The sequence below is a fragment of the Aristolochia californica genome, unplaced genomic scaffold (assembly GCF_029961685.1).
Source record: "Aristolochia californica isolate CCGP_79_NKW_82.1479 unplaced genomic scaffold, dmAriCali1.0.hap1 SCAF_3, whole genome shotgun sequence".
Classification (NCBI taxonomy): domain Eukaryota; kingdom Viridiplantae; phylum Streptophyta; class Magnoliopsida; order Piperales; family Aristolochiaceae; genus Aristolochia; species Aristolochia californica.
This window is the reverse complement of record NW_027181992.1, coordinates 26,814,822-26,835,470: the sequence shown is the minus strand read 5'-3', so window position 1 is coordinate 26,835,470 and position 20,649 is coordinate 26,814,822. Positions and strand designations below refer to the sequence as shown.

Below are 20,649 nucleotides of genomic sequence, written 5' to 3'. Positions count from 1 at the left end.
AAGGGGCAAGAAGCTCATCTTCCTAGTATGGATGATGAAGGATGAAGATGGACGAGTTTAGATGATAATGGAGGGTGAAGGATAGGTTGGATTTTTGGAGTAAACCCTAAACTCGAGATCAAGAGGTGATCTCAGCCTGTTTACACTAGGTTATTCTAAAATCTCAAAGCTTACCTATTTCATTCATTCCTTTCTCTTAAATAGAGCACGTCATAGAGTTTTTTAGGGTTAGGGTTACAATAATTCCCCATAATGCCCCTACATATAAAAGTAATTAGAAATAAATCCTACTTAAAACAATATAAGAAATAAATCCTACTCAAAGTAATATAAGAAATAAATCCTATTGAGTGAGTTGTTGTTGCCTCCTTCGCTGTGTGACTCGGTGTGCTATTGAGTCCACAACATGATCACTGTGAGGTAAATGAGATTTCCCACAAGCCTCTGATTTACCTATATCAACATCTTCTCTAGAGCTTGCATATAGCTTTGTGTTGGCATCCATAGGGGTGTCTACTAGTTGATACCCTATCATCCATGTGTCCTCTAGTAGATCTAAAACATACTTTCTTTGAGATGATACAATCTCATACTTTGACTGGAATACCTCAGTAGCCAAAAAAATATTTTAGAAGTCCAAGATTCTTTGTTTTAAATTCTTTACATATATTCTCTTTGCCTTCTTTGATGTTGTCTGCATTACTGCCAGTTAAGACGATATCATCCACATAAACTGCTAGTAGTACTTTTCCCTTTAAGGTATTTTTGACAAAGAAAAAATGATCTATTGAGCACCGGCTGAATCTAAACTGCAACATTGCTTGGCTAAATTTGTCAAACCAAGCCTGAGGAGACTGTTTAATCCCATATAAAGACTTCCTCAATTTGCATACAGACTCCCCCTCAACCACAAAACTAGGAGGTTGATGTATATATATCTCTTCTTTAATATTCCTATTAATGAAGAATTTTTTTACATCTAATTGATATACCAACCAAGACGAATTAGCGGCTAGAGATAATAAGAAGCGTACCAAGTTTAATTTAGCCACTGGGAGAATGTTTCCTCGTAATCTACTCCATAACATTGTGTGTACCCCTTGGCAATGAGTCGGGCTTTGAGGAGACCAACAAAACCATCCGGATAATGCTTGATGGTGAAAACCCATTTATAGGTTTGTTGTTGGGAGGAAGATGAATTAGGACCCAAGTTTGACTTTCATATAAGGCATGCATTTCTTCTTCTAAGGCTGCCTTCCATCCTGGATGTCTCATAGCCTTTTGATATGACTATGGAAAAAAGATGGAAGAAATAGATGCAAGAAATTGTTAGCATTAAGAAGATAATCAATGATGAGAAACAAAATTGGATAGAGGATGAGAAGTGGATGGCCTAGTGAAAGTCTGAGGCTCCTTTTGTAGAGTTATGGACCAATTATCAAATTGTTGGCCAAATAAAAAAGGGGAAGAGGAGCTTACCTTGAAGGGATCTGTAAACTCCATAGGTGTGGTGTCGGTAGAGATTTTAGGGGGGCGGTAGTAGACCCGTATCAAGTGGCACAACAGGCTTCAGAGCAACCTGAACTGTTGAAAGACTCAGAGCAACATCTTTTGAAGAATAAAAAGATGTGTCCTAAAAAATGGTGACATCCCTAGTAACAATTAACTGATGAAAACAAGGATTATAATCTACATAACTTTTTTGGGTACAAGAGTAACCCAAAAAAATACACTTAAGAAACTTAGGCTCATGCTTACTCTTCTGAGGTGATGTGACATGAACAGAGCATGTGCAACCAAAGATTTTCAAAGGAAGGGAGGAGTCTTCGATTGGAAATAACAATGAGTATGGGGATTTATGGCTAAATTCTAAAGATGGTACCATATTAATATGAAAGCATCCTGTAAGAATGGCATGAGGCCAGTAAAAGTAAGGCACCTTCATAGAGTAGAGTAGGCCTTGGGCTACCTTGAGGAGATGTCGGTTTTTTTGTTCAGCTATGCCATTTAGTTGAGGGGTGTAGGCACAAGATGTTTGATGGATAATGTTATTATTATGACGAAAGGATTGAAATTTACTAGATAGGTACTCTTGGGCATTATCAGACAGAAACACTTGTATTTGATTTCCAAACTGAGTAGACACCATCGCATGAAAAGACTTAAATATGGAAGACCATTCTTTGAATAGAAATAGCAATGTGACTCGAGTGAAGTCATTAAAAAAAGTGACAAAGTACTAAACTTGAGATATGTTTGTGACACTTAAGGGTCCCCATACATCTGAATGAATTAATGAAAAAAGAGCAACACATTTAAGTTCAGTTCGAGAAGAATATGTTGTCCTCTAGTTTTTGCTCAATTAATAGACTTCACAATTTAAATTTGATAAAGTTTTCAAAGATGGAAATAAGTGCTGAAGTGATACTACTGATGGATGGCCAAACCGGTTGTGCTATAATCTTGCCTTTGGCTGAGAAGTGGAAAGGATAGTGATTGGAAGCAAGTTTAAGTAATAAAGCCCCCCCTTATTCACAACCTCCTCCAATCATCTGATTCATTGTTAGATCTTGGAAAACACAAGAAGAAGATGAGAAGGTGATGAAGAAATTAAACCATTTTGTTAACTAGCTAAAAAAATAAATTTAAAGGGAATTGATGGACAAATAAGACATCAATATGCGAAAATGATGTTGTAATAGAGGAGGATCATTTCCCAAGAACTTTGGTGTGGGATTAGATGATTATAATAACAAACTTGTTTGGTAGACATGGATACATGGAATGTAATAGATTCTTATTACTATAAGATGCTCGGAGGCCCTTGAGTCGATGATCCAGGATGAAGAGGAGGAAGTGGTAGAAATCATACCTAAGGTAGTGGTGGCAGTAGTAGTAGTTGAAGATGCATGATAAAATGGAGGGGATGTCATCAGAGTTTTCATCCTCTATAAGGGTTCATAATCATCATTGGTGATAGTCATTGATAAGTTCCATGATCTAACACATTGATTCGTAGGGCAGAAGAAGAGAACAGAAGAATAAAGCTGAAGGGAAGCTTGAAAACCCTAGGTTCGTTAAGGAGAATGCACACTCCTGAGCTCGTTTAGGAGAACTCAAAACCCTTGTTTACTCTAAATCAAAACTTCCTTTTTCTCATTCCTTTCACCCTTTAAGTAGGGTTTATGCTAAAAGGGTTCAAGAGATAGAATTACAATAATGCCCCTACAACATAATAACTCATCAATTGAAATAAAAATGAAGTAAAAGTAAATAGAAAGAAAAAAATTAACTTAATACTAAATTATTCAGCCATTGCACCTCTGCATGATTCGGCCTATTATTTAGTTCATAACATTACACCCCTCCTGGAGAAAGAACTTGTTCTCATGCTCGAAGGTAGGGATACGTGCCAAAACATCACCATATTTCCCTAAGTAGCATCTGTGGCATCCGCGTCAATCCACTAAACGACCCAAGTGGTGTAATCGCTGCAATGTAACACCTCAGCCAGAGAGATTGTAGTATCCAAAAACCTCCACTAGTTCCCCCTGTTGGCAGAAAGTTTTCGCTAAAAATTAATAATTTTTTGTTGGGTGAGAATCCTACACTGCCAACATGACTCCCTATAGCAACCCACCACACGGTTAAGCAACCAAACAACAATCTGAACTATCACCTGGTCCATTTTGGCAAGACCATGACTAACCAGCAATACTTTCCATGAATACAGTGTCCCAATATCATTGCATTCCAACATATTAAATTCCTCTGTGTGATTTGGTCAAAAACTCTTCTAGTATCATCCACCTTAAGTGCCTTGACAGGCATGTCATGAAACTGGGTGGCAACATCATACACCCTACATACCAATGATTGGGCAGTTTCACTTTGAGACACAACTGTGATTTTTGAAATCCAAACATTCATAATTACTGTTGTCTGCCCAAGTTCTTCCAGTGTACCCTCACTTTTCTGTGCATAAACTGCTGCTCTAGGATCACTCTGCATATCTTTTTGAACTCCACAGCTGTGATAGTACTGGTTACGACCCTGATTAATTTTGTGTATATAAATCCAATTTCTGGCACACCAGCAACTCCAAGTCTTGAGGAAACCCAGATTGGGGCAAGCTGTGAGGAAACCCACTACAGTAAATTGAGCAAGAATGGATTGTATGTTTATCACTGGTTTGTAGGCAGCAGTAAAAACGTCAAGATCAACTCTGAATTTTGCAAGTTGTCATCAAACCCAGAAATTGCAGTACTATGGAAAACAAAAATAATTCTAGTACTTACCCCAACCACTCTCTCTTTGGCATTTATCTGCTTATGAATAAGGCAAAACAAGAAATTATCTGCTATGGCCTTCTTGATAACAGCCTTGAACTTACTATGTCTCCTCTCCACATCCATAAGAGAAGTCAATGCAGTGTCACCAACATGTCATTGTTCAACTGGAGCACCCAAGGTTATAGTAGCACTAGTTGAATTGTTAGTGGAGGGGAATGAAGGCATTACAGCAGCTGCTGCCTAGTTCATCCCAGGATGAGTCTCTGTACTACTCAAACTCCTCTATGCCAGTTCCTCTGTTCCAGGTATCATTCCACGGTTATGGCTATCAACAGCAGAAACCAGTGTGTCACAGCATGGGGGACGGAAATGTGTTGACTCTTCTAGCTCCTTCCTGTCCCTACTTCCTTGAGACACATATCCAGCCACTACAGTAAATTTATCAGGCTGTAAACCAGTGCCTGTTCCCCCAATTTGCAGTAACGCTCATGGAGAGCATGCCCTGCTTGTAGAACTTTCCGGTTCATGCTATCAAATACAAAATGAGTGTCCCCTCTCTGAAAAGCAATAGATGACACATCAGGTTGAAGACCACTTTCTGTCACCCCACAGAAAAATTCTTGTGCAGTTATTGGGTCATCATGCTGTTCATATGCAGTGAACATAGAGTTCCATGTTACCAGATCTCTGCCATGCCATGCCTCTCCTGCCCAACCCAACTTTGCATACATATGAATCAATGCATTGGACACAAAAGCATCATATTCAAAACCAAGACCTATAGTACTTGCTCCTGGTAGAAACAGGTTTGTGGATTTGACTTCGTGAAATTTTTCATGCCATTTCATCATAAAAATAGTGAACTGAGAGTTCCCAGAGACAATACTCCTATCCGCCATTCTCTCAAACACCTTCTCAATAGATTTGATAAACTGAATTGGAGTGTCAATCCTGTCCCTTCTAAACCCACCCTGATTTCTATAAGGGTAGGTAAATTCAGATGACAGCTCTCTGTATTTGCACTTCATCACGCCGGCCGTACCTCCCTTGAATCCATAAGGGTTGCTACCCTAGGTATGATCCTACAATTAATCATAATTGCCGGAATGAACATTGTGGCCGCAAGGAGCCTGTCCTCTCGAGAATACAATGCCAATCTTCAATTTTCAATCCTCTCTGCAGGCTGCTGGAATAAGAGAGCTTGTGCCCAAGTCGGTTTCCCGCTCGGAGGTCAAGAGCGAGAGACTGACCTGTTCTCAAAGGCGAACAACAGCCATATGGGGCTTCTCCGCTTGGAAATTTTCTGTCTCCTGTTCTGGGAAGAATTTAGGATGCCGTGCAAAGGGGCGATTTGAGGTCGAACCAAAATCGGACAATTCCGACGAAATCTTCTTTTCCACAAGTTCTAGAGAAGATAAATTCTTGCTTAATGTCAAACCAAGAGGACTGGAATCCTCATTTCCGAGGGCCCTTATCACTTCAATAACACAATTTGCACAAGAAACCTCCGATTTTGGATTTCCAGCTTGGAGGCCGAGAGTGTGAGCAACAACATGGGGCTGGCGCTCGTCGGATAGTTCCAAAGAGCTCTTTGCACCATAACCCTCTGATTTTGGATTTCCAGGCTCCACAATTTTGGATTTCCAGGCTCTGGACTTCGGTTTTGGATTTCCTTGCTTGGAGATTTGAGATCAAACGACCTTCCTCTCTGCGGCCTTAGCAAGATGCCTCTCGATAGCAGCCCAGTCCTCAGACCTTTTAATGGAAGATTGACGCATCTCCTGTTGCATCTTACATAATGTTGTGCACAAATCCTGGAGTAGGGCAAGTAATTCCTCTCGGGTTAAAGAATAGCTCATTGTGTTCCTGCTCTGATACCAGTTGATAAGGTCCATGATCTAACACAGTGATTCGTAGGGAAGAAGAAGAGAAGAGAAGAATCAAGCCGAAGGGAAGCTTGAAAATCCTAGGTTTGTTAAGGAGAACACACACCCCTGAGTTCGCTTAGGAGAACTCAAAACCCTTGTTTGCTCTAAATCAAGACTTTCTTTTCTCATTCCTTTCACCCCTTAAGTATTGTTTACGCTAACAAGGGTTCAAGAGAAATAATTACAATAATACCCCTATGGCACAATAACTCATCAATTGAAATAAAAATGAAGTAAAAGCAAATAGAAAGATGAGCAATTAACTTAATACTAAATTACTTAGCCACTGCACCTGTGCATGACTCGGTCTGTTATTGCGTTCATAACAGTCTTCTTCCCTCTTTGCGACTCAGATCAGTCTACATTTTTCTCATTTTTAACCAAGGCTTTAGTGGCCCAGTTTTTTTTGCCATGAAGCTTCCAACAAGTATCTACCAAATAGTTTAATCCACCACAGTCAGTTCAGACCCAATTTTCTTATCATGAAGAACTAGAGCCAGTTCTACCACTCTTTCTTGACCTCCTCTATTACTTCTACCAAGCCTGCGGGTGGTAGAGAATGTTGTCCTATTTCTGTTACAGTCCCATATCCCACATGGGGATTCATAGGGAAGGAGGAGGAAGATAAAACCAATCTCGAAGGGGAACTTGTAACCCAAGGTTCATTGAGGAGAACGCACATCCTAGGTTCATCGAGGAGAACGCACATCCTTAGGTTCGTTGAGGAGAACGTACATCCTAGAGCTCATTGCAGAGAACTCCAAATCCCTTGTTTAACCTAAAATCCAGACTTCCCTTTTCTCATTCCTTTCACCCCTTAAGTAGGGTTCACGCTAACAAGGGTTCAAGAGAAAGAATTACAATAATGCCCCTATGGCATACTAACTCATCAATTGAAATAAAATGAAATAAAAGCAAATTGAAAGAAAAACAATTAACTGATGTTACAATGTGGGACCCACCCTGGTGCACGAGAAGGTGGGACCCACCATGAGGATGTGGGATGCCAAGAAGTGTCCTCACCCAAGCTAGCATGAGTTAAGAAGATAAGAAGGACAATCTTATATGAGTTATAAGACTTGAAGATCAAGTGGGACCCACAAAGATATTACAAGCTGGAATCATATCAATATGAGTTGGAAGATCACATGGGACCCACAAGGATAAGGCCACGAGTTGGCCTCCTCACTTATGTCCACGTTATTGAAGAAGTGTTATAGTTAAACTTATATTAGAAATCTATTAGATTGTGTTATCCTTTCATGATAGACTTATCTTAGAGAGTTAGAGTTGGAATGTAATCAGGAGATTTAAAGGTTAATTGTATAAGGACTCTATCACTTCCTCTACTATAAATAGAGGTGTTGTAATTTTGAATTAATCAAGTTCTACAATTCTCTCTTGAGTAAATCTCTCTCTTTGCTTGGCACACACCATGTTCCTCTTCTCTTCTTCTCTCTACCCAAGAGCCTTCTTCCCCTTTTCTCCTTGTTTCTCTATTCCCTTGTTTGGAATATTTGAAAATGGATATTAAATTTAACATGGTATAAGAGCATTAAATTTAGGATCCCTACATAAAAAGGAATGCTCTAAGAAGATATGATCAACACAACTCATAGAAGGCTCCTTGTGCAGGAAGATCAATAAGTATGAGATAAGTTCCTTCATTATTATTTTTATTACTTCATGTTACAGGTTTCAAGATTTAGAAGATGATTTAAAGATGAGTATGTGAATGTTTTTCATCTTATGAGATTGTGGATATAAATGCCTCTCGATCTAGAAGAAGTTATCAAAACAGTTTTGTTGGTTTGGAGTTTCTGTTAACCAAGACCAGTCCATGATCAGATTGTTGAATTTTTTTTTTTCATGGGAACAAGATTCCTCTGATATAGAAGTTGATATTGAATCTATTATGAGTGATATTTTCTCATAAAAAAATCTGAATATTGATTGTTTAGCCTCAATGCTACATTTCTCCATGCACCAAGTTATTTGAAGTTTGAAGAATACTACTTGGATATTTTGATTAGAATTTTTTGGAGAATTATTTTTGTTGAAGTGTCTATTATGGCTAAATAAACTATGACTAGCAAAGCTGCTATACAAAGAATTACCACAGTATGTTATGGACTCTATAGCATCACGAGTTACCAACAAGCGTAGGAATTAATTAATGTGATTTTCAATTTCCATGTAATTGTTTTTGGTTTGGGTTTGTCTTTGGTTTGGGTTGGTTTAACATTTATTGGTTTGAACCATTGACCCAAGGGGTCTAAAGTGTTTGGGCATCCTCAACCCTATTTAAGGGGATGACTAGGGTAATGAGAAAGTAGCAATTGAGTCTACTTTAGCCTAGAGTAAATTAGATAAACAGGTCTAGAGCTCCTTCAAACTCTCTCCCGTTTTTCCCCAATTCATTTCCGAAATCTCCTTTTCCGAAATTCAATCTTCATCATTCCATCATTCTATCTCAACGTCAAGCAAGATAATGGAAGGAAGAGAAGAGAGGAGGGTGACAAGATCCATGGCTCGTAAGGATCCTAACAACGTGGTATCAGACAGGTCCACCCTTGGTGATTCCTCTTCTCCAGAGGACATACGTCAAGTACTTTCAGAACTTCAACAACGATCCACTCTTCAAGGTACTGAAATTTCTCACATCCATAATACATTACATACGCTGGAATCATCTCTCCAAACAGTCATTCGACAACTTGCTGCAATTCAATCACCAACGCCACCACCAACCACCAACTTTCAACCACAACCAGTACATCACCAACAATTCATGCCACCACCAAACCCACCACTGCGCCAACCACTTGTACCCATGGCTACTCACGCACAAGGACCAACCATGGTTCCAAGGTACTTTAAACTTAACTTTCCTACATATGATGGCTCTAAAGATCCTTTACTTTGGTTCTCCAAATGTGAACAATTCTTCTATCATCAACAAACGGTGGAAATGGACAAGGTTACATTGGCCGCCTACCACCTGCTCGATGAAGCGCTCATGTGGTTCCATCACTACCGAAATGTCCATTCCACTCAGGATTGGCTACCCTTTAAACATGCTTGTTAGTTGAGGTTTGGACCTCTAGCTAGCAGCAATCCAGTGGGGGAATTGATCAACTTTAAACTGACAGGCACCTTAGAAGTGTACCAGAAAATGTTCCAAGAAAGGTTGGACCGAGCCAATGAATTTGTTCCTCCTCACCTACATGTTCAGATTTTTAATGCTGGATTGACAGAGGCGGTTAGGTTGGAAGTGGAATTACTTGGTCCAACAGATTTGGACTCAGCAATGAATTATGCCAGAGCTGTGGAACACAAACAGAGAGTTCTAAAAGAATCTTTACACCGAAAACCATTTTGGAACAATAGAATACAGGGTACTGCATCTGGTCCATGCTTTGGGTCCTCTGCCCCTAACTGAGCAAATCAGTCTACCAGTGTGCCTCCCCACACTCTTCCACGTAAATTTTTGACTAAACAGGAAATGGAGGCTAGAAAGGCCAAGGGCCTATGTTTTAATTGTGACGAACAATTCCTTCTAGGACATACCAGTAGATGTTTATTCAGTATTGAACTTTTGGAAGAAGATTCAGAAGAGTTTCCTGAAAATGAATTTGTTGACGAGGTACAACAAGAACCAGAGCTCTCCCTCCATGCCTTGAATGGCCTGCGTAGTTCTAACACCATGCAGGTAAAAGCCTGGTTACACGACCTCATGCTACTTGCTTTAGTTGATTCAGGCAGCACACATAATTTTATCAGTGAACCAACAGCGCAACAATTGGGATTGGAAATTCAACAACAAAGGGGTCTCTCGGTTTCAGTGGCCAATGGGGCTAAAATTGCAAGTGTGGGGTTATGTGCAAACGCCCCTTTCACCATTGAGGGATATTCATTTCAGGCAGATTTACTAGTCATTCCCTTGGCTGAATTTGATTTGGTGCTCGGGGTCAAATGGCTTCAGTTATTAGGCCCTATATTATGGGACTTTCAGGCTCGGACTATGACATTTACAGCACCACAGGGCCAGATTACATTACAAGGTATTGTGGCACAGGTCCCTAACGCACTTCACACTTTACAGCTTCAGAACAATGGTGAAGGTCAATTAGCTCCTTTACTTATAGCATTTGCGGATTTATTTAATGACCCTACGAGTCTACCATCAGTGCGTCACTGCGATCACCACATTCGTTTAAAGTTGGGAACTGATCCAGTAGTGGTGCGGCCTTATCGTTATCCACATATATAGAAAGATGAAATAGAACGACAGTGCATGAATATGCTCGCTCAGGGAGTGATCCATCCCAATCGATCTGCTTTTTCCACACCAGTGTTACTAGTACGTAAAAAGGATAAATCATGGAGGTTTTGTGTCGACTATAGGCAACTCAACTTGCAGACAATTAAAGACAAGTTCCCCATTCCAGTCGTGGACGAGTTGCTGGATGAGTTACATGGTGCTAAAATTTTTACAAAGTTAGATTTGAAATCGGGCTATCATCAAATAAGAGTTCACCCGGCTGATGTGGAGAAGACTGCGTTCCGTACACATCACGGTCATTTCGAGTTCCTCGTCATGTCCTTCGGTCTCTCCAATGCACCCTCCACCTTTAAGGCCCTCATGAATGAGGTGTTTTCATCACTTCTGCGCAACTATGTGTTAGTATTTTATTATGACATTCTGGTCTATAGCAAAAATTGGGTAGAACATCTCCAGCACCTCCATCAGGTATTTACCATTCTACGCTCTCATCATTTGGTTTTGAATCAATCCAAATGTTCTATGGGTACATCTGAGGTGGCATATTTGGGCCACATCATATCAGCTGTGGGCGTGAAAGTTGACCAGAGCAAGATACAAGCAGTAATCGATTGGTCGATTCCCACCTCCATCACAACATTAAGGGAATTTTTGGGCCTAGCAGGATATTATAGAAAATTTATCCAATCGTATGGCCAGATAGCATCACCACTCAACAACCTTCTCAAAAAAACATGCCTTCCACTGGTCTTCTATAGCGGATCAGGCCTTTCAGTTGTTAAAGGAGGCCTTAGCCTTAGCGCCAGTACTCCAATTACCAGATTTTGAGGGAAACTTTGTGGTGGAATGTTATGCATCTGGGGGAGGTATAGGGGCAGTGTTATAACAATTGGGACACCCCATTGCTTATTTCAGCCGTCAGTTGGGACAACACCACCATAAGTTAGCTGCATATGAGAGGGAATTGATTGGATTAGCCAAGGCTGTCCAACATTGGCGACCTTATCTATGGGGACGACCATTTTTCATTTGTACAGATCATTGCAGCCTCAAGTATCTTCTTGAACAATGCCTCACCACCTCCCCACAATAGCATTGGCTAACTAAACTCATGGGCTTCGATTTTACGGTTCACTATAAGCCAGGTAGTTCGAATTTGGGGGCTGATGCTTTGTCACGTCGGGATATTTCAGAAACACAAGTTTATGCTATCAGTCACCCACGTTCACTTGTGCTAGATTCTATTCGTGAGGAAGTACATCAATATCTGGAACTCATGTCATTATATTTGGATATTCAATAGGGGACAACAGCTCCTCATTGGACGATTCAGGATTGTCTTATACTCTACAAAAATAGGATTTTTATGCACCATACCACCTCACTTCTTCACACCATCTTGTCCTCTATCCATGATAGCACACATGAGGGTAGACAGAAAATATATTTCCGAATCAGTCGGGAATTTTACTAGAAGGGCATGAAGAGCACAATTGCTGATTATGTAGCTGCTTGTTAGATTTGTCAACGAAACAAGGCTGAATCTTTAAGTCCTACTGGCCTACTGCAGCCTCTACAACTACCATCTCAAATCTGGTCCAACTTTTCAATGGACTTCATTGTTGGCCTTCCCATTTCATCAGATAAATCAGTGATATTCATCGTCGTTCATCGGTTTTCAAAATATAGTCACTTCATTGCTTTAGCGCATCCATATACTATTGCTCAGGTCGCTTAATTATTTATGGACAACATAGTCCGATTACACGGAATTCCCACATCCATTATCAGTGATAGGGATGCCATTTTTACCAGTATCTTTTGGAAGGAATTATTCAAATTACAGGGCACACAATTGGCATTTTCGTCTGCATATCATCCACAAACGGATAGACAAACAAAGGTCGTCAATCGTACGATTGAAATGTATCTTCGTTGTTTTGTGGGGGACGCACCTAGATGGTGGGTGAAATGGCTTTCATGGGCAGAATTTTGCTACAACACATCTTACCACACAACACTGGAAACTACTCCTTTCAGGGTAGTTTATGGCAGAGATCCACCTTGTCTGTTACCATATGAACGTGGGGCATCCAAAGTCGTCACTTTGGACCAGGCATTAGCTGAAAGAGACGCTATGCTCACTGAGGTACGTACTCATCTCCAGGAGGCTCAGCACTCTATGAAGCTCTATTATGATAAGAAGTACTGGGAGGTATCTTATTTCCCCGAAGACTATATGTGGTTAAAGCTTCAACATTACCGCCAGTTGTCCCTGACTGCATCCAAGCACCATAAGCTGTCTCCAAAATATTATGGTCCATTTCAGGTGTTGGATATAATTGGGCCCGTGGCATACCGCTTGTAGCTACCAATGGAAGCAAAGATCCATAATGTATTTCACGTCTCCCAATTGAAGCCATTCTAGGGTGACTCGCCCCTACAACACACTCCACTGCCACCACTACATGAGGGCAGAGTCCTTTCTATTCTAGTTTAGGTTTTAAAAGTACGCCACATTCAAGGTGATTGGGAAATTCTCGTCTAGTGGGCAGATACCGACCCCAGTGACACCACATGGGAGCCGTTATCAGCATTTCGACTCCTATATCCATCCTTCGAGCTTGAGGACAAGCTCTTTCTCCAGGAGGGGGGGGGGGGGGGGGTTGATGTTATGGACTCTATAGCATCACAAGTTACCATTAGGCGTAGGAATTAATTAATGTGATTTTCAATTTCCATGTAATTGTTTTTGGTTTGGGTTTGTCTTTGGTTTGGGTTGGTTTAACATTTATTGGTTTGAACCATTGACCCAAGGGGTCTAAAGTGTTTGGGCGTCCTCAACCCTATTTTAGGGGAGCGCTAGGGTAATGAGAAAGTAGCAATTGAGTCTACTTTAGGCTAGAGTAAATTAGATAAACAAGTCTAGAGCACCTTGAAGCACTCTCCCTTTTTTCCCCAATTCATTTCCGAAATCTCCTTTTCTGAAATTCAATCTTCATCATTCCATCATTCTATCTCAACGTCAAGCAAGATAATGGAAGGAAGAGAAGAGAGGAGGGTGACAAAATCCATGGCTCGTGAGGATCCTAACATAGTACCTTTACGAAGGGTATTAAATTTTATGAGTTGGTCCACATCAGTTCAGAGGTTTCTTATAACAAAGGACCTACTTGGTCATCTCACCAACCATGGACCACCTATTGATTAAGAAGATATTTTTTTTATAACAAATGGTTAAAAAATGATACCATTGTGATTATTTGGCTAATCAAAAGCATGGAAAAATTGTGGAAAAAATGCACTCATTATGGGAGATATGGCCACACTATCGATACATGCTATTACAAGGAAAGGAGTTACTGAGAAAAAAATTGGCACTATGGAGAAATATGTGTTATAATGGCAATGACAACTTAGATTTGACGAAGGCTAATCAAGCTTTGGTAGGTGATACAAAGGAGGATCAGCCTAAAAAATCAACTAAAAAGAATTTTTTTACTGATGAAGAATATGAGTTGTTTCATAAAATAATGGGTTCTTCTCCAAGTTCCTCATTAAATACCGTTGCCACCACTGCTTCAAGTATGCTATCTGCCTCTGAGCATCTTACAGGTAACAAACATTTATTACATTTGTTTCTCCGTGTCTTTCACATAAGTTTGTTACCATAGCTGACGGTTCTCAAACCAAGGTTCAAAGGAAAGGATCCACTTCCGTTACACCATAACTTTTGCTCACTGATATTCTATTTGTTCCTACCTTCCCTTTGAATCTGTTATCTGTTAGTCAGCTGATAAAATATTTTAATTGCTCTATCACCTTCTCACCCACTTCATTTGTATTTCAAGATCTTATAACGAAGCAGGTGATTGGTGGAGACCATGAATAAGGAGGGCTATACTACTTGGATGTGCCAAAAATAAATACTGTTTCCACTAGTGAAAATGAGACAAGGCTATGGCATAACCGGTTGGGACATCCATCTTCACAATCTCATCATTATATGTTTCCTACTCTTAAAGTCAGGTCCAAGTATAATTTTGAAGCTTGTCAACTGAGTAAACATCAAAGGTGTACATACTCACCTCGTCCGGAAGTCAAAAGTATTACTCCATTTTCATTAATTCATACCGATGTATAGGGACCCTTGAGCGTCTCAAATATTTCTCAAGTCATGTATTTTATTACATTTATTGATGACTTCACTCGTACCAATTGATTGTTTCTATTTAAGGAGCGTTCTGAGATACCATTGATTTTTAAGTTTTTTCATGTTATGGTACTCACTCAGTTTGGTCAAAACATAAAAAAACTTTGGTTTGATAATGCCAAAGAATACATTTCCAAAGAACTTGACTCTTTTTGTCAAGAAAATGACATTATCAATCAAATATCATGTGCCTACACTCCTCAACAAAATGGTGTAGCCGAACAGAAAAATGGTCATATTCTTGATGTAGCTCGAGGTTTATTATATGTCATGCAAGTTCCATACTTTTATTGGCCTCATACAGTCCTTACCACATGCTTTCTTATAAATCATCTACCATCTTCCATTCTTGGTAATAAATCTCCTTACTCTATATTGTTATCAAATGATGATCCGTTTTCACTGCCCTTGAAAATCTTTGGGTGTCAATGTTTTGTCCATATTTCCTCCCCAAAACACAGTAAACTTGATCCTAAATCTATCAAGTGTATCTTTCTAGGATTTTGAAGAGTCTCCATAGTATTCTAACAATGCTCCTCCAGGTTTATCTTTAGTACAGGGTTCTCCTCGACTGGTCGTGCCCCATGCAACAGAAACTTCTCATCCCCCAGAAACACTGACTGACACCACACCTGCTGAGTTTACGGATCCCACTGAGGTAAGTCAATCTTATCTAGTTGTTTTTAGCCCACAATATGATACTCGTCTGCTGTGGACTCAATACCTAACCGAGTCATACAACGGAGGTGCACCGAGTTATAGAGTTAATAGGTTTCTTTCCATATTATTTTAAATTCGTTTTTCATTCATTATTTAAGTTAAATTGACATAGGGGTCGAATTTTAATATTTAACCCTAAAACTAGGGGGGACCTCAAGCCTACTTAGATGGCAAAGAAATGAGAAAAGGGCAAGTCTTGAATTAGGTAAACAGGGTTTGGATTTCTCCTTGACGAGCTCTAGGGTTTGGAGGTGTCCTTGATGAGCTCTAGGTTCAGGTTCCCTTAGAATATGATTATCCTTCTCTCAAATTTTGATTGCCATTCCATTGATCAATACCGAAGAAGAGAAAGGAGTGTTGTTCCTTTTTTCCGAGTTCAAATTGAGGATTCAGCCTCCTTTTCATTAGCAACAGCAAGAGAGGGACCCAACCCTCCTTTCCGAGCAAGAAGTAAGGATTCTCCATCCTCTTACCACGAGCAGCACTGGTACAAGGTATTGAAGGATCGATACCAGCAAGAAGAAGGTAAGGAACCCCTCATGCGTGATCCAAAAGTTATACAAGATAGGAGCTTCCCAGCCCTATCACGATTAGCAACCAAGAGGGACACAAACCCTCTTTTTCATGATCAAAAGAGTAGTCTTTATCCTCCTGTCCGAGCAGCAGAAGTAAGGGCTCTCTACCATTACCCTAAAATAGCAGATTAACCTCATAAAGAGAGTTGTTTTACTCCAATCCGAGTTCAGCACAAAGAAAGAATTTTTCTTCTTCTTTATTGAGTCTAGCAACTCACTTACAGTGGTGGATTATCAAATCCCATGCTGAGTTACTCGATCCATGACTAGGGACCATAACAACTTGGTATCAGAGCAGGGTAACATGGGGGATATATCCAACAAGGAAGGACTTGAAGTCTGGAAAAAAAAAGATGGAAGATAGACATGAGGAAACACAAGCTAGTATCCAGTGTCTAACTAGCATGTTTTCTGGTTTCATGGTAGAGAGACGTTCTATTCCAGACCCAAGGGAAGAGCAATTGGCTGGTTGCAATACTGTCCAGGCACCACAGAGAGGAGGTAAAATACCAAGGCACACAAAATTATATTTTCCCACCTTAACTGGGTCAGTGGATCCTTTAATTTTGTTACATAGATGTGATATTTGTTTTTAAATCTAGGGACTGCTGAGTTTTATAAGGTGGCACTTGCCTCCTTCCATATGTTAGAGGAGGCACAACTATGGTTTCATCAGGTGGAACTAGAAAGATTGGTGCTGGATTGGGAGGAATTTAAAGAATTGTGTACAATTAGTCTTGGCCCTCCTGCCCACAACAACTCCTTGGGCAATTTGGTACTGTTGAGACAAACCAGATTTGTTGAACTGTATCAAAAATAGTTCCAAGAAAACTTGGCTCGCGCTAGTCGGTTGGTATGAGTCGACCAGCAGATCCACTTATTTACAGCAGGCATCAATGAATCTCTGAGGTTAGAGGTGGAACTTCATTCCTCTTCAGATTTGGCTCGGGCAATGAATTTAGCTCAGGCAATGGAACAATGGCAATGGTTTAAGCATTGTAGTCCTGTTTGGCAAGGGGAACGAAATACTTCCTCCACTTGGCAAGGGCGAAGAAATAATTCTCCTCAGATGCCACATCCAACATTACCTCCTCCCAGAAACAATCAGATTACTACTCTGGCAGTTGACACACGCTCTAGTAATCCTCCACCTCACTATATAAGAAAAATTAACAAGTTCTGAGTTGGTGGAACGGAGGTACAAGAATCTGTGCTACAACTGTGATGAATCGTACTGGGAAGGTCACCAATGTAAAAGGTTGTTTTGGTTAAAGTGGATGAAATAGAGGATATAGAAGATACTGATGATGTTATTGAGGAGGAACCACCAGCAATTTCTTTGCATGCTATTACGGGGCAGAAATCTGCCAAAACTATGCATATCAAAGCTCAAGTCCTTGACCACGAACTTGTGGGACTAGTGGCTTTAGGAAGTAAACAATTTTCTTAGCTTAACAGCTGCTCAGCATCTTCAGTTACAGATCCTTCCACATCCTACAACCACGGTTTCAGTGGCCAATGGGGAGAAAGTCCCTAGCTACGGGATCAACAAAGCGATAAAATTTTCCATTGGTACTACATTATTTCATGCAGAATTTTTTGTCATACCTCTGGCCTGCTTTGATATGGTGTTAGGCATTAAATGGTTGCAGACATTGGGACCCATTCTATGGAACTTCTTTCCTTTAACTTTGAGCTTTGTATTGCGCGGCAGCCAAGTGCTATTACAGGGCAGTCAGGTAGACAAAACCCACCACCTTCATACCATGCACACACAGGACCAACCGGACAACACTATTGAAAATCTTATTGATGAGTTCTCCGACCTCTTCCATGAGCCTTCCAGATTGCCTCCCTTGAGGTACTGTGATCATAGGATTTGTTTAAAATCAGGTTTATATGTGGTGGTAGTTCGATCGTACCGGTATCCACACCTACAGAAAGATGAAATCGAGTGACAGTGCCAGGCTGTTATGGACTCCATAGCATCAAGAGTGACAAACCGGAGAAGAGAAGAGATGGAGTAAACATGTATTTCAGTACCTTAGGGGCTTAATTATAATTTGAAGTTCAATAAGGGTCTAATTGTAATTATAGAACCTTTGATGTTTCCCTGATCTATTTAGGGCATCAAGTGATTGAATGGAAGCAAGCATTAATCAATTAGTCTAAATGAGATCAGGTATTCTCTCTAAAGAGGCCTAAGGTTGGAGCTCCTTCAAAGGCTCACATCCCTTCATCATTGGGCGTTCCAAGACCCCCAAATTCTTCCCTTCTTCGTCATTCAATCTGGAAGCTAGAGGAGATCGCTGGGTGACTCGATCCATGGCTAGAGAGCCTAACATCATGGTATCAGACAGGACCACCCTTGGTGATTCCTCTTCCCCTGCAGAAATTCAAAATTTTGTGGAAGAGAACCATGCTGATCTACAATCTCAAATCAATGGCCTAGAGGGCAAATTCTAGATGTTGTTGTCCCGAATGGAAGAGGGCTTTACCCAGCTTTCCGTCCAGATGGCATCCTCCTCACGCCCAGCAGATCATCTCCACCCTCATCCAATGCCACCACCTCCTCCCCTGTGCCAAACACCTCCACCTCGTGGGGGACATCAATCCAGCACCCCCTACCGTGCCAAGGTACACAAAGCTTGATTTTCCAACGTATGATGGGTTCTCCAACCCTTTAATGTGGTTACACAGGTGTGATCATTTCTTTTCCAATCAAGGAACTCTGCCCGAGGGTAAGGTTCAATTAGCTGCCTTCCACATGCTCGATGAAGCGCTTATGTGGTTTCATCAATTAAAAAACGAGTTTGTGGTATATGATTGGGAATTTTTCAAAGAAAATTGCATGCTACAGTTTGGTCCTCCGTTTCGCAGCAACCCAGTTGGGGATTTGGTCAATCTAAAACAGCTTGGAACTATAGAACAATATCAGAAATTGTTCCAAGAAAAACTTGCTCGTGCAAGTCATTTGGTGCGGCCTGAACTTTATGCCAATTTGTTCACGGCTGGCCTGGTAGAACCCCTTCACCTGGAAGTGGAATTGGAAGCCCCCACCTCCCTAGCCCATGCCATGAATTTGGCAAGAGCATTGGACACCAAACAGTGCCTCTTCTGAGAGTCATTAACCAAACGCCCCCCTTGGCCACCTCGCCCACAGCCCCATGGTCCTTATTCCACTAACACAAGGCCTCAACCCCACAACCCCTCTCCAACACCACCACCAGCCTTTACACCACCACCGGGATTTATCAAACGTCTCACAAAAGCAGAAATTGATCAGAGAAGGGCTCAGGGCCTATGTTTCAATTATGATGAAAAATTCGTCAAGGGCCATCAATGCAAAAGACTCTTTTGGGTAGAAATAGAAGACCCCTCTGAGGATGCCTTTCAGGAGGATGTGGACCAAGTCGAGGAGGAGGAACCAGAAATCTCCCTCCATGCAATGACAGGCCTGCACAGCACAAATACCATGCAGGTCCACGCCACCATGAACCATCATATTCTGCTAGCACTCGTGGACTCAGGCAGCACACATAATTTTATAAGCAGCCAGGCAGCACAACAGTTGGGATTATCACTACAACAGAAATCAAGAATATCAGTCTCAGTGGCTAACGGTGACAAGGTCACTCCTTTGTATTGAGGGTCACTCCTTTGTAGCAGATTTTTTGGTCATACTGCTGGCTGGATTTGAACTCGTATTGGGCATTAAATGGCTACAGTGATTGGGTCCAATCTTATGGGATTTCCAATCCCTTACCATGAGTTTTAAACAAGACAGCCATCCGATCACCCTCCACGGCACTAGCACCCAGTGGCCATGCAGCCTCCAAACACTTTCTGTGGGTCCTTCAAAGGGGAATAACTTTGCTTCGTTGTTGGCCGAATATGCGGATTTATTTCAGGAACCTGCAGACCTTCCGCCTATACGCGCTTGTGATCACAAAATTTGTCTGAAGATGGGCACAGAACCAGTGGTAGTGCATCCCTACCGCTATCCCCATGTGCAAAAAGATGAGATAGAAAGGCAATGTCAACAAATGCTCCAACAGGGTATTATTCAGCTTAGTCATTCTCCTTTTTCGTCCCTGGTATTGCTGGTAAAAAAATCAGATAAATCTTGGCGCTTTTGTGTGGATTACCGTGAACTCAATGCTTGCACAATCAAAGATAAATTACCAATTTTGGTGGTAGATGAATTATTGGATGAGCTACACGGCTCTTAATTATTTACAAAGTTGGACTTGAAATCTGGCTACCGTCAGATTCGGGTTTATTCGGAGGATGTCGAAAAAATTGCCTTCCACACCCACCATGGTCACTACAAGTTCCTGGTGATGCCATTTGGGCTATCCAATGCCCCGTCCACCTTTCAAGTGTTGATGAACTAGGTATTTCACCCTTTCTTACGGAAGCATGTCTTAGCTTTTTTTTGACGATATATTGGTCTATAAAAAAAATTGGGAAGCACATTTTCACCAATTGAGACAGGTTTTCACAATTCTCTGAGCACACCATTTATTTCTCAATCGAGCTAAATGTGACTTTGCCACTTCCGAAGTAGCTTATTTGGGGCATGTGATCTCTGCCTCTAGGGTGAAACCAGGCTTCAACAAAATACAGGCGGTTA

The 20,649-nt window shown here is 40.9% G+C and overlaps 1 protein-coding gene across 1 annotated transcript; it reads right to left on the bottom strand.

Moving 5' to 3' along the window:
- Positions 1-3,675: 3,675 nt before the first annotated feature.
- On the bottom strand, positions 3,676-5,320 carry LOC137959485 (pentatricopeptide repeat-containing protein At3g12770-like). Its single transcript, XM_068806849.1, has 2 exons — positions 4,725-5,320; positions 3,676-4,225 (listed from the first exon to the last, which is right to left on the bottom strand). The coding sequence occupies exons 1-2, from the start codon at positions 5,318-5,320 to the stop codon at positions 3,676-3,678; spliced, it is 1,146 nt and encodes a 381-aa protein (XP_068662950.1).
- Between the last annotated feature and the right edge of the window lie 15,329 nt (positions 5,321-20,649).